The 12,494-nt window shown below is 44.3% G+C and overlaps 1 protein-coding gene across 6 annotated transcripts in view; it reads right to left on the reverse strand.

The window, feature by feature from the left end:
• The window catches only part of LOC110535661 (dnaJ homolog subfamily C member 13), a 74,342-nt gene that overhangs the window by 35,125 nt on the left and 26,723 nt on the right, over positions 1-12,494 (reverse strand). For all 6 annotated transcript variants that reach the window (XM_021620805.2, XM_021620802.2, XM_021620801.2 and 3 more), the window contains exons 3-10: positions 5,469-5,544; positions 5,128-5,277; positions 4,060-4,101; positions 2,822-3,022; positions 2,364-2,570; positions 2,097-2,192; positions 1,768-1,859; positions 1,376-1,542 (exon numbers count right to left, since the gene is read on the reverse strand). In XM_021620805.2, coding sequence (XP_021476480.2) covers positions 1,376-1,542; positions 1,768-1,859; positions 2,097-2,192; positions 2,364-2,570; positions 2,822-3,022; positions 4,060-4,101; positions 5,128-5,277; positions 5,469-5,544 — 1,031 coding nt within the window. The remainder of the gene's footprint in view (positions 1-1,375; positions 1,543-1,767; positions 1,860-2,096; positions 2,193-2,363; positions 2,571-2,821; positions 3,023-4,059; positions 4,102-5,127; positions 5,278-5,468; positions 5,545-12,494) is intronic.

Raw genomic sequence — 12,494 nt, forward strand, 5'->3', positions numbered from 1 at the left:
AATGTCGTTTTAAAGAATTTGGCAGTATGTCCAACAGGCCTCACAACTGCAGACCACGTGTGACCACGTCAGCCCAAGACCTCCACATCCAGCATCTTCACCAGCTGATGAAACTGATGAGTATTTCTGTCTGTAATAAAAGCTCTTTTGTTGGGAAAAACTAATCCTGATTGGCTGAGCCTGGCTCCCCAGTGGGTGGGCTTAATCCCAAATTGGTGGGCCTTTCAGTCATGTGAAATGCATAGATTAGGGCCTCATGAATGTATTTCAATTGACTGATTTCATTATTTGAACTGTAACTCAGTAAAATCATTAATTGTTGCATGTTGCGTTTATATTTTTGTTCAGTATAATTTGATAGGTTATTGTTATCTATGCGCGGTTGAAAATGTTTTACCAGAATAAAAGTAAACGGTCAAAACCATTTGATTTTGAGATGGGGTGAAATCCAAAATTATATTGATGAATATTGATACATTACTAGCTCAAACACTTAATCTGCAAAAATGAATTAGTGGGTGATGGTGATTTCAGAACCCAAGTGGGGGGGATAAAATTACATTAAAAACAATATGCCACATTGCTTCCCCTCCCCTAATCTGATAGGGGGGTGCTAGATGCCTAGTCTACCTCATGGCTCAGCTCAGGTGCCTACATAGTACATACACACAAAAAATTAGGCTGGGGAAAGATTATTGAGGTGAGTGCTCATGATCATCTTATTCATGCATTAGTTGATCAAATAATTTTGCCAGCATGTTACGTAGCTTAAAAAAGTGGATTTTCCTCGTCACTCTCATAGTAGCCCGTCCTACTCCCGTCCAAAAGCCGACAACTTGTCTGATAATCAATCGATGCGCTTCTCCTGATACTGAGATGCATTGCCTGTCGTGGTCTTGTAGATCCTCGTTCTCACGAGTGCACTCCAGCCTAACCGTATCGCAATTTGAAACACGACCACAAATATTTCTGGCCCAGTCAATATTAGAATCCTGGCGCCGCTAGGGGCCCCAGCTGTTGCAGCTGAGAAAGAGTGGTATTAGGATGAAGGTGCGCAGACACGCACAGTTTTTCTTTAACACAGCACGGTACGGCAAGCCCAAAACCCACTGCGCATTAATCAATTTCACAGAATTTGAGGCAGTCGGGGGCCACATAGAGTTCTCATTCTCAGGCCGAACCCAAAGTTAACCCCTCAATCCTTTAGAGATACAACAATTAATTTCAGGGTCAAATTCATTTGGGCACACCTGAGCGATTGCTATTGGACAAGCTCAGGTAGTACCGCCCAGTTTAAGTCAGTTTTCTTCCATTTAGTGAATACTGAATACACCCCAGGTCAAAAAATCAAACCTGTGATAGGGGTGTCACTCACTAGGGGGCGCTGCCAGAAATTTGAGGTGCAGGCTCTCCACTTCCTCGTCCACGGGCATGCTCATTAGACCCCAACGCTGGCCTCGCTGGGTGGGGGCCATCTTTACACACACGTCCCTATTCCCAGACGCACGCACCCCGTCCAGCAGGCTGGCCATTAGGGAGTCCCTAAACACACACACACACATCAAATTAAGTCATTAGAAAGAGACAAGGATATGCAGATATGACGCACACACAGAAAATATAGAAAAAGACAATGATGCAGGATCGGGAGTACAGTACATATGAGCAGAGTGTGAACGGAAACCGATTTAGTGAGCTTAGCCAACAGAAAAGGAAATGGGAGGGCAAATATGACATTTGCCATTATAGAGCTGTTTTGTGCGGTACCTGTCTGTAGAGCAGTACTTCCTGATCTGGCCTCTGATGAACTCTATGGTGAACACCTGGGGGTTCTCCGCATCGCAGATGAGAGCAAACACCTGCATGCGCGCACACAGTTTACTGCAAATGACACTAGCACAACGGAGCTTCAGTGCAATTTACTTGAAAAAGACAAACATGGCATTTTAACAGAGCCTGAGGCAGAGGCCAGGTCATAGAAATAGAATGAATAGAAATGACAGTTCTGAAACCCACATAACACAAGGAAAATTAGACTTCTACCAATTCGATGGGTCAGCCCCAGTGTTTGTGTTGGAATTGTAGCAGCCACTCACCTCTCCAAAGGGCTTGATGGTGACTATGTTGTAGGAGGCTGGGTCTCTCTCCACCAGACATGTCTCTGTCAGGCACAGGATCCTCTTGATGGGCTCCTGCCAGGGACAAACAGTACAGGAGAAGTTAGTCTCAAGCTGATAAGGGCCAGTTGACTACAAAGCATATTTTAATCTCAATGTCCTAACAAAGTCAAAATCTCCTCAGAAAAAAGGTAAACAGGTCAAATAAAAAGGAAGGAACGATGGTGATGGCAGTTAGATTCTGACCGAGTGGCGCGGGGAGACCTTCTGCACCACGAACTCTGCCAGGGAGGTGATGCACTCGTCTGAGCCGTACTTCCCAAGCCGGTCCGTCACAAAGTCCTCGAAGGTAAGCGGGTCCTTACGCAGCCGCAGAGTGATGCCGATGAAGTTAGCCGCGTGCTCAATGGCGCTTTTGATGATCTCGTCCCGATGCTCTGACGCAAACAGGTGCTGAGGGGGTTGGATGGGGCAGATAGAGAGAGGGATGGGGAGGTGGTGAGAGGGATGAGAGAGAAGAGAAAGAGGGATGGGAAGGTAGAGAGAGGGGGGTTTGGGAGAGTGTGAGAGAGTGCAATTAAAACAGTACGTGTGCGAGTCAGTCCTGGACAGTGGAATTTCTCAAGGGAATAAACACATATTTGCACACAGACAATTAAACCTTTAGAGACTAAGAGGCACACCCCCCACCCCCAGGTACGTACCAGGCGGCTGAAGCCCCCATAGAGGATGCAGAAGCCCCCCTGGTAGTCGTTGAGCTCTGCAAAGCACTCCAAGGAGCGGTAGTCGTAGGAGCACACAACCCGGTTGGTCTGGGGGTCAATCTGGTCGATTCCCCCCGGGGTCACCTCCAGGCTCACCGATTTCCGTGTGTCGCTCCAGTGGTGCTTGTAACAGTTGTAGCGCTGACGGGACACACACACGTTAACAAAGTGGACAAAACTGGTCATGGCATCACGACATAATATAACTCTGGTCCAGGGTGTTACGTGCAGCTTGGGGAAGGCTCGGCGTCAGCAAGCCACATGTACAGTAACACCCCGGACCAGAGCTAGACATGATAACGCCTAGAGATCTATCAGACATTCAAACGCAAACCAATCAATCAAATTGACAATGTCTGTTTTTTTTATCCCTCACAACTAATGGATATAGAAACTGAACCACTATAGAAGACCCTGGTTTACAAAAATATGAAGATAATCCTTGTCTGTGCCTGGCTGCCCTTTTAAAAACAGAATGTGTCCCAAAATGATACCCTATTCCCAATGTAGTGCACTACTTTTAACCAGGGCCTATAGGGGATAGGGTGCCATTTGAGACGTAACCATAGTGCTCCTCTTTGAAGAGATCACCAGGAAATTGTATTGATCTGTGCTGTAGATGAAAGTCACCCTTTAGGGGAGCAGGCGAGTGGCTGCTCTATTCCAACCTCTCTCTCCCAGGGAAATGGGATTGTGCTGATGGAGGGGAACACAGACAGAGACTGCGTCCCAAATGGCACCCTATTCTCTACATAGTGCACTACTTTTAAACCAGTGCAAATGGCACTACATTGGGAATAGGGTACCATATTGGACGCAGTGTGAGACACTAAATAAAATCCTCAGGGTTCCTGACTGAGTCTGCTAGACCAGCTCAGTGTGGAGACATCCTATTATTATTGTCAACTCAGGAAGAACAACAACCAGAGGCTGCTCCACTCTGCCCTTCTTCCTCCTCTTTGCTCTACTCAACATGGCCCTGGGGTGTGTGGGGTGTTTGTTTTACTCGCCCCCCCCCTCCTTTGATTTGTTCTTATCGCCATTCATATTATATTCTCCTCTATAGTGTGGTCATGCATTCTGTAAAGGAGCACTTCATTCTTTCGGTTCTCCTTTCACTCGTTTGTTCAGGTCTTCATTCCCTCCCTCCTTTCGCCATTCCCTCCATCAAGACTTACCCTGCCAGTGATCTTTCCCTCTGAGAAGTCTGTTCTGAATCTCTGCAGAGAAAGACAGATCAGATTAAATATGTATTCACTGTAATCTGGGCACGTATTCATAATACTTCTCAGTGCTGAATTTAGACCTGATTTGTCTTCTACATCATAATGAAGAAGACTACGTGACACAGGGGCGCTGATCCTAGATCAGCACTATTAATGTATCCTGGATAGGTAGGAGATTGAGATATCACCCTTTGAATAAGTGTAATTACACATCAGAGATGAGTCAAGTCACTATGCTGGTCTAAAGCTTATGGAAATATCAAACTCAGAGTCTCTTACACCTTTTCAGGACAATGATTTCATGACAACGCATTTTGTTTTATGCATGGTGTGTGAGAAACAGCTCTGTCAAGGGACACGAGTGCGAGAATCTTAAGATTTTTGTTTTTGGACAATGAGCAATTTTGCAGCAATTATTTTTTGCCTTCCCTGCCATTTAGATCTGTTCTTGTGTGTGTGTGTGTGTGTGTGTGTGTGTGTGTGTGTATTCTTGATAACTTAATTGTGTTTAATGTATGTGATGGTGTGATGGTGTTTCTAAAGCAATTTACAGTCAGCCACTGTTGCTAATGTGTTGTAAGCATTCTCATGCAAAAATAATGGTTGAGGTGGGAGGTGGTGATTAAAGGGGCAATCTGTGATTCAAACAATGACAAAGCAGTCATTCCAGGTAGCCTAGTGGATAAGAGTGCTGGGTCAGTAACAAAAAGGTCACTGGTTCAAATACCGGAGCCGACTAGGTGGAAAATCTGTTGATGTGTCTGCTAAACGAGTAAAATGTAATCCCACCACTTTTTGGGGTAAACAGCTGAGGGGTGGGGCTTAAGAAATATAACCACTCAAATGTATAGATGGGGCTATGGACTGAAGTTACACATGGTTTACAATTAAATGGTTTTACAAACAATCGGCTAAAACAAGCTTATATTTTGGGTTCTGATGAGGGTTAAGGCATCTGAACTAAGCTCCTGTGGTATTTACAAGTTATATTCTTCCAGAACCAATCATGTCTTCCCTCACCAGTGCCTCTGTGAGTAGCTCTGTCCTGTGCTCTGTGGAGAACTTGAGCGTTTCAGACTTCTTGCCGCTGCCCTTGCGGAATGTAAGGTTAAACTCTGTGCCCTGGCCCTTTCCCACCGGCGTGATGCCGCAGATGTCCCCATACGGCCACTGCAGGGCACCACAGAGGAGACAGAGAAAGAGGCAAACACGTCACTGAGGCATGTCACATTCACTAAAGCAAAAAATTACAGATCATAGATTAGCATCCAAATGGTGACAAATGATATAGCCATCACAAGGATAATGTCACATGACTCAGACAGAGACCTAATTAAGGGTTTTAAAATGAGCCCACTGACCTGGTTTGTGACTTCGAGCGTGGCGGGGTTGTACGTGGTAATGCCATGAGTGCCCACGGAGAAGACTCGTTTGTACCTGGAATAGAGAGGAGGAAAGCTCAGTCAGTCAGATACCTACCCACACAACATCTGTTATACAAAGACCTATAGGACATTGCGAGGACTGGGTGGTAGCCTAGCGGTTAAGAGGTTGGGCCAGAAACCGAAAGGTTGCTAGTTCGAATCCCTGAGCTGACTAGGTGAAATCTGTTGATGTGCCCTTGAGCAAGGCTCTTCACCCTAATTGCGCCTGTAAGTAGCTCTGGATAAGAGCGTCTGCTAAATGACAACAAAAAAAATAACAATTGAGTTAAGGCATTGACACGTCGGTAGCATTTGCCAGCCAAGAGTACTTAGCACCTCTGAACACAGTGCCGGACGTACAGTGAGTTCCAAAAGTATTGGGACAGTGACACATGTTGTTTTGGCTCTGTACTCCTCCTGCGGGGACGGGGGCTGAGATGAAAAATGAAATAAAAATACTATACTAATTTCTCACCATTACAATAACAGAGGTGGGTATTTTTTTTGGGGGGGGGGGTATGATATCTGTGCGTCTAACTTTCTCACTCATCATTATTCACGATTATCCCTAATCATGGTAGCATCCACATTTGTATTTATTATGGATCCCAAGGCAGCAACTACACTTCCTGAGGTCCAGCAAAATTAAGGCAGTAATACATGTGAAAAACATTACAATACACTCATAACAGATTTCACAACATATTAAGTGTGTGTGCACTCAGGACTCTACTCTAGTACCACATGTACAGTGGGGCAAAAAAGTATTTAGTCAGCCACCAATTGTGCAAGTTCTCCCACTTAAAAAGATGAGACCTGTAATTTTCATCATAGGTACACTTCAACTATGACAGACAAAATGAGAGAAAAAAAAATCCAGAAAATCACATTGTAGGATTTTTAATTTTAATTTTTTTTATTTTTTATTTTACCTTTATTTTACTAGGCAAGTCAGTTAAGAACAAATTCTTATTTTCAATGACGGCCTAGGAACAGTGGGTTAACTGCCTGTACAGGGGCAGAACGACAGATTTGTACCTTGTCAGCTCGGGGATTCGAACTTGCAACCTTTCGGTTACTAGTCCAACGCTCTAACCACTACCCTGCCGCCCCTAATGAATTTATTTGCAAATTATGGTGGAAAATAAGTATTTGGTCACCTACAAACAAGATTTCTGGCTCTCACAGACCTGTAACTTCTTGTTTAAGGGGCTCCTGTCCTCCACTCGTTACCTGTATTAATGGCACCTGTTTGAACTTGTTATCAGTATAAAAGACACCTATCCTCAAACAGTCACACTCCAAACTCCACTATGGCCAAGACCAAAGAGCTGTCAAAGGACACCAGAAACAAAATTGTAGACCTACACCAGGCTGGGAAGACTGAATCTCCAATAGGTAAGCAGCTTGGTTTGAAGAAATCAACTGTGGGAGCAATTATTAGGAAATGGAAGACATACAAGACCACTGATTATCTCCCTCGATCTGGGGCTCCACGCAAGATCTCACCCCGTGGGGTCAAAATGATCACAAGAGCGGTGAGCAAAAATCCCAGAACCACACGGGGGGACCTAGTGAATGACCTGCAGAGAGCTGGGACCAAAGTAACAAAGCCTACCATCAGTAACACACTACGCCGCTATGGACTCAAATCCTGCAGTGCCAGACGTGTCCTCTTGCTTAAGCCAGTACATGTCCAGGCCCGTCTGAAGTTTGCTAGAGAGCATTTGGATGATCCAGAAGAAGATTGGGAGAATGTCATATGGTCAGATGAAACCAAAATATAACTTTTTGGTAAAAACTAAACTCGTCGTGTTTGGAGGACAAAGAATGCTGAGTTGCATCCAAAGAACACCATACCTACTGTGAAGCATGGGGTGGAAACATCATGCTTTGGGGCTGTTTTTCTGCAAAGGGACCAGGATGACTGATCTGTGTAAAGGAAAGAATGAATGGGGCCATGTATCATGAGATTTTGAGTGAAAACCTCCTTCCATCAGCAAGGGCATTGAAGATGAAACATGGCTGGGTCTTTCAGCATGACAATGATCCCAAACACACCGCCCGGGCAACGAAGGAGTTGCTTCTTAAGAAGCATTTCAAGGTCCTGGAGTGGCCTAGCCAGTCTCCAGATCTCAACCCCAGAGAAAATCTTTGGAGGGAGTTGAAAGTCCGTGTTGCCCAGCAACAGCCCCAAAACATCACTGCTCTAGAGGAGATCTGCATGGAGGAATGGGCCAAAATACCAGCAACAGTGTGTGAAAACCTTGTGAAGACTTACAGAAAACGTTTGACCTCTGTCATTGCCAACAAACGGTATATAACAAAGTATTCAGATAAACTTTTGTTATTGACCAAATACTTATTTTCCACCATAATTTGCAAATAAATTCATTACAAATACTACAATGTGATTTTCTGGAATTTTTTTTCTCATTTTGTCTGTCATAGTTGAAGTGTACCTATGATGAAAATTACAGGCCTCTCATCTTTTTAAGTGGGAGAACTTGCACAATTGATTTAATCTGTTTTTTAAATCTGCATTTTACTGCTGGCATGAGTTACATGATGTGGAATAGAGTTCCATATAGTCATGGCTCTATGTAGTACTGTGCGCCTCCCATAGTCTGTTCTTGACTTGGGGACTGTGAAGAGACCTTTTGTGGCATGTTTTGTATGATATGCATGGTTGTCCGAGCTGTGTGCCAGTAGTTTAGACAGACAGCTCGGTGCATTAAAGAACACACTCTGTGTTCTGTTAGACAGGTAACTCTATCCATAATATAGTAGGGGGTGTACAGCCATAACAGACTATGATCAATAATGTCAAAAGCCGCACTAAAGTTTAACAAAACAGCCCCCACAACCTTTTCATCATCGATTTCTCTCAGCCAATCATCAGCACAGTAAATGCTGTGCTTTTTGAATTTATGTAGAAGTGTTTAGAAACATATTTGATTGTTATTTACAATAGAAGTGACTCCGAAATAAAAAAAATACATTATTTATCATTCATTTCTATTGGGCACATTATCTGAAACACAACCAAAACGAACAGCAAAAGCATCCAACAAATGTGTAGTGTTCCAAGCTTGATGTTGCCGAGTCATTGTGTGCTATGAATATATGACCAAATACTTTTATACACAAGTGAATGTCCCAATACTTTTGGTCCCCTAAAATGGGGGGACTATGTACAAAAAGTGCTGTCTAAACTGTTCACCCGATATGGATGAAAATACCCTGAAATTAAAGCCGACAGCCTAAACTTGAACCCTATATTCATTCTACCGCCAAAACAACAACAAGTTATGCTCACTGTAATTTGCTAACCGAGTGCAAACCAATGTTGAAACGGCAGAAAATGTTGGCAGTCCGACGCCTACCAGCAGGTGTTCCCTGAAAACAAACTGCGTCAAACGAACTCTGAACGAATGTCAGATAAAGGCAGACCGTCATTCAGTGCGATTTCTCCTGTAGGGGCAATCTATTCCCTACATAGTGCCCTACTTTTGACCAGAGCCCTACAGTATGTGACCTAGTCAAAAGTAGTGCACTATATTTTTTATTTTTTTATTTTACCTTTATTTAACCAGGTAGGCAAGTTGAGAACAAGTTCTCATTTACAATTGCGACCTGGCCAAGATAAAGCAAAGCAGTTCGACAGATACAACGACACAGAGTTACACATGGAGTAAAACAAATTGAGTAAAATAATACAGTATAAACAAGTCTATATACAATGTGAGCAAATGAGGTGAGAAGGGAGGTAAAGGCAAAAAAGGCCATGGTGGCAAGGTAAATACAATATAGCGAGTAAAACACTGGAATGGTAGTTTTGCAATGGAAGAATGTGCAAAGTAGAAATAAAAATAACGGGGTGCAAAGGAGCAAAATAAATAAATAAATAAAATACAGTTGGGAAAGAGGTAGTTGTTTGGGCTAAATTATAGGTGGGCTATGTACAGGTGCAGTAATCTGTGAGCTGCTCTGACAGTTGGTGCTTAAAGCTAGTGAGGGAGATAAGTGCTTCCAGTTTCAGAGATTTTTGTAGTTCGTTCCAGTCATTGGCAGCAGAGAACTGGAAAGAGAGGCGGCCAAAGAAATAATTGGTTTTGGGGGTGACTAGAGAGATATACCTGCTGGAGCGTGTGCTACAGGTGGGAGATGCTATGGTGACCAGCGAGCTGAGATAAGGGGGGACTTTACCTAGCAGGGTCTTGTAGATGACATGGAGCCAGTGGGTTTGGCGACGAGTATGAAGCGAGGGCCAGCCAACGAGAGTGTACAGGTCGCAATGGTGGGTAGTATATGGGGCTTTGGTGACAAAACGGATTGCACTGTGATAGACTGCATCCAATTTGTTGAGTAGGGTATTGGAGGCTATTTTGTAAATGACATCGCCAAAGTCGAGGATTGGTAGGATGGTCAGTTTTACAAGGGTATGTTTGGCAGCATGAGTGAAGGATGCTTTGTTGCGAAATAGGAAGCCAATTCTAGATTTAACTTTGGATTGGAGATGTTTGATATGGGTCTGGAAGGAGAGTTTACAGTCTAACCAGACACCTAAGTATTTGTACTTGTCCACGTATTCTAAGTCAGAGCCGTCCAGAGTAGTGATGTTGGACAGGCGGGTAGGTGCAGGTAGCGATCGGTTGAAGAGCATGCATTTAGTTTTACTTGTATTTAAGAGCAATTGGAGGCCACGGAAGGAGAGTTGTATGGCATTGAAGCTTGCCTGGAGGGTTGTTAACACAGTGTCCAAAGAAGGGCCGGAAGTATACAGAATGGTGTCGTCTGCGTAGAGGTGGATCAGAGACTCACCAGCAGCAAGAGCGACCTCATTGATGTATACAGAGAAGAGAGTCGGTCCAAGAATTGAACCCTGTGGCACCCCCATAGAGACTGCCAGAGGTCCGGACAACAGACCCTCCGATTTGACACACTGAACTCTATCAGAGAAGTAGTTGGTGAACCAGGCGAGGCAATCATTTGAGAAACCAAGGCTGTCGAGTCTGCCGATGAGGATGTGGTGATTGACAGAGTCGAAAGCCTTGGCCAGATCAATGAATACGGCTGCACAGTAATGTTTCTTATCGATGGCGGTTAAGATATCGTTTAGGACCTTGAGCGTGGATGAGGTGCACCCATGACCAGCTCTGAAACCAGATTGCATAGCAGAGAAGGTATGGTGAGATTCGAAATGGTCGGTAATCTGTTTGTTGACTTGGCTTTCGAAGACCTTAGAAAGGCATGGTAGGATAGATATAGGTCTGTAGCAGTTTGGGTCAAGAGTGTCCCCCCCCTTTGAAGAGGGGGATGACCGCAGCTGCTTTCCAATCTTTGGGAATCTCAGACGACACGAAAGAGAGGTTGAACAGGCTAGTAAATAGGGGTGGCAACAATTTCGGCAGATAATTTTTAGAAAGAAAGGGTCCAGATTGTCTAGCCCGGCTGATTTGTAGGGGTCCAGATTTTGCAGCTCTTTCAGAACATCAGCTGACTTGAAGAGGGGGATGACCGCAGCTGCTTTCCAATCTTTGGGAATCTCAGACGACACGAAAGAGAGGTTGAACAGGCTAGTAAATAGGGGTGGCAACAATTTCGGCAGATAATTTTTAGAAAGAAAGGGTCCAGATTGTCTAGCCCGGCTGATTTGTAGGGGTCCAGATTTTGCAGCTCTTTCAGAACATCAGCTGACTTGAAGAGGGGGATGACCGCAGCTGCTTTCCAATCTTTGGGAATCTCAGACGACACGAAAGAGAGGTTGAACAGGCTAGTAAATAGGGGTGGCAACAATTTCGGCAGATAATTTTTAGAAAGAAAGGGTCCAGATTGTCTAGCCCGGCTGATTTGTAGGGGTCCAGATTTTGCAGCTCTTTCAGAACATCAGCTGACTTGAAGAGGGGGATGACCGCAGCTGCTTTCCAATCTTTGGGAATCTCAGACGACACGAAAGAGAGGTTGAACAGGCTAGTAAATAGGGGTGGCAACAATTTCGGCAGATAATTTTTAGAAAGAAAGGGTCCAGATTGTCTAGCCCGGCTGATTTGTAGGGGTCCAGATTTTGCAGCTCTTTCAGAACATCAGCTGACTGTATTTGGGAGAAGGAGAAATGGGGAAGGCTTGGGCGAGTTGCTGTTGGGGGTACAGTGCTGTTGACAGAGGTAGGAGTAGCCAGGTGGAAAGCATGGCCAGCCGTAGAAAAATGCTTATTGAAATTCTCAATTATGGTGGATTTATCAGTGGTGACAGTGTTTCCTATCTTCAGTGCAGTGGGCAGCTGGGAGGAGGTGTTCTTATTCTCCATGGACTTTACAGTGTCCCAGAACTTTTTGAGTTCCATTTGCAACTTAAGGTAGCTCAACATTTAGTAAAGAAATTGACTGGAGTACTGCAGTGATGGTGGTGGACCTGAATGGCTTTGCTGTTGAATCCTAAGTGGTGGCATATCTGAAGTGACAGAGGTTAGACCAAGCACTGGCTCAGCTGGCAAATTCCATTAACATTGACGAATTGATGCAAAAAAAAAAAATCCCAGTCAATGCTCCCGAAATACCTCCGGAGCAGGAAATAAAGAACTATAGTAGATAGTAGAAATAAAGAACTATTATGTCTGAGGAGTTCGACACTGGACAGAGTGAGATGAATGGACCAGGGAACTTGTATGTGCATCTCAAATGTCACCCTATTCCCTAGTGTATTAATTTTGACCAGAGCCCCTATAAAAGGAATAGGTGCCATTTGTGAGGCAGACGATAAATACTGTACCAAAATGGAGCGGAGCTCTGAACAACTGCTACCGTTTTGTCACTGGAACTGAATAATAAGTAGGGTTTAGCTAGCGAGTAGCTTGCTGACACTGAGGGAGACCACGGTTGAGTTAATATAAAATCCCAGGGAAGCGTGCTTGAGATCTATGAGAAATGTGAGCGCCTGCCACATTCAAAGGGAGTCAAAAAG

Source organism: Oncorhynchus mykiss, chromosome 11 (genome assembly GCF_013265735.2).
Source record: "Oncorhynchus mykiss isolate Arlee chromosome 11, USDA_OmykA_1.1, whole genome shotgun sequence".
NCBI classification, from domain to species: Eukaryota; Metazoa; Chordata; class Actinopteri; order Salmoniformes; family Salmonidae; genus Oncorhynchus; species Oncorhynchus mykiss.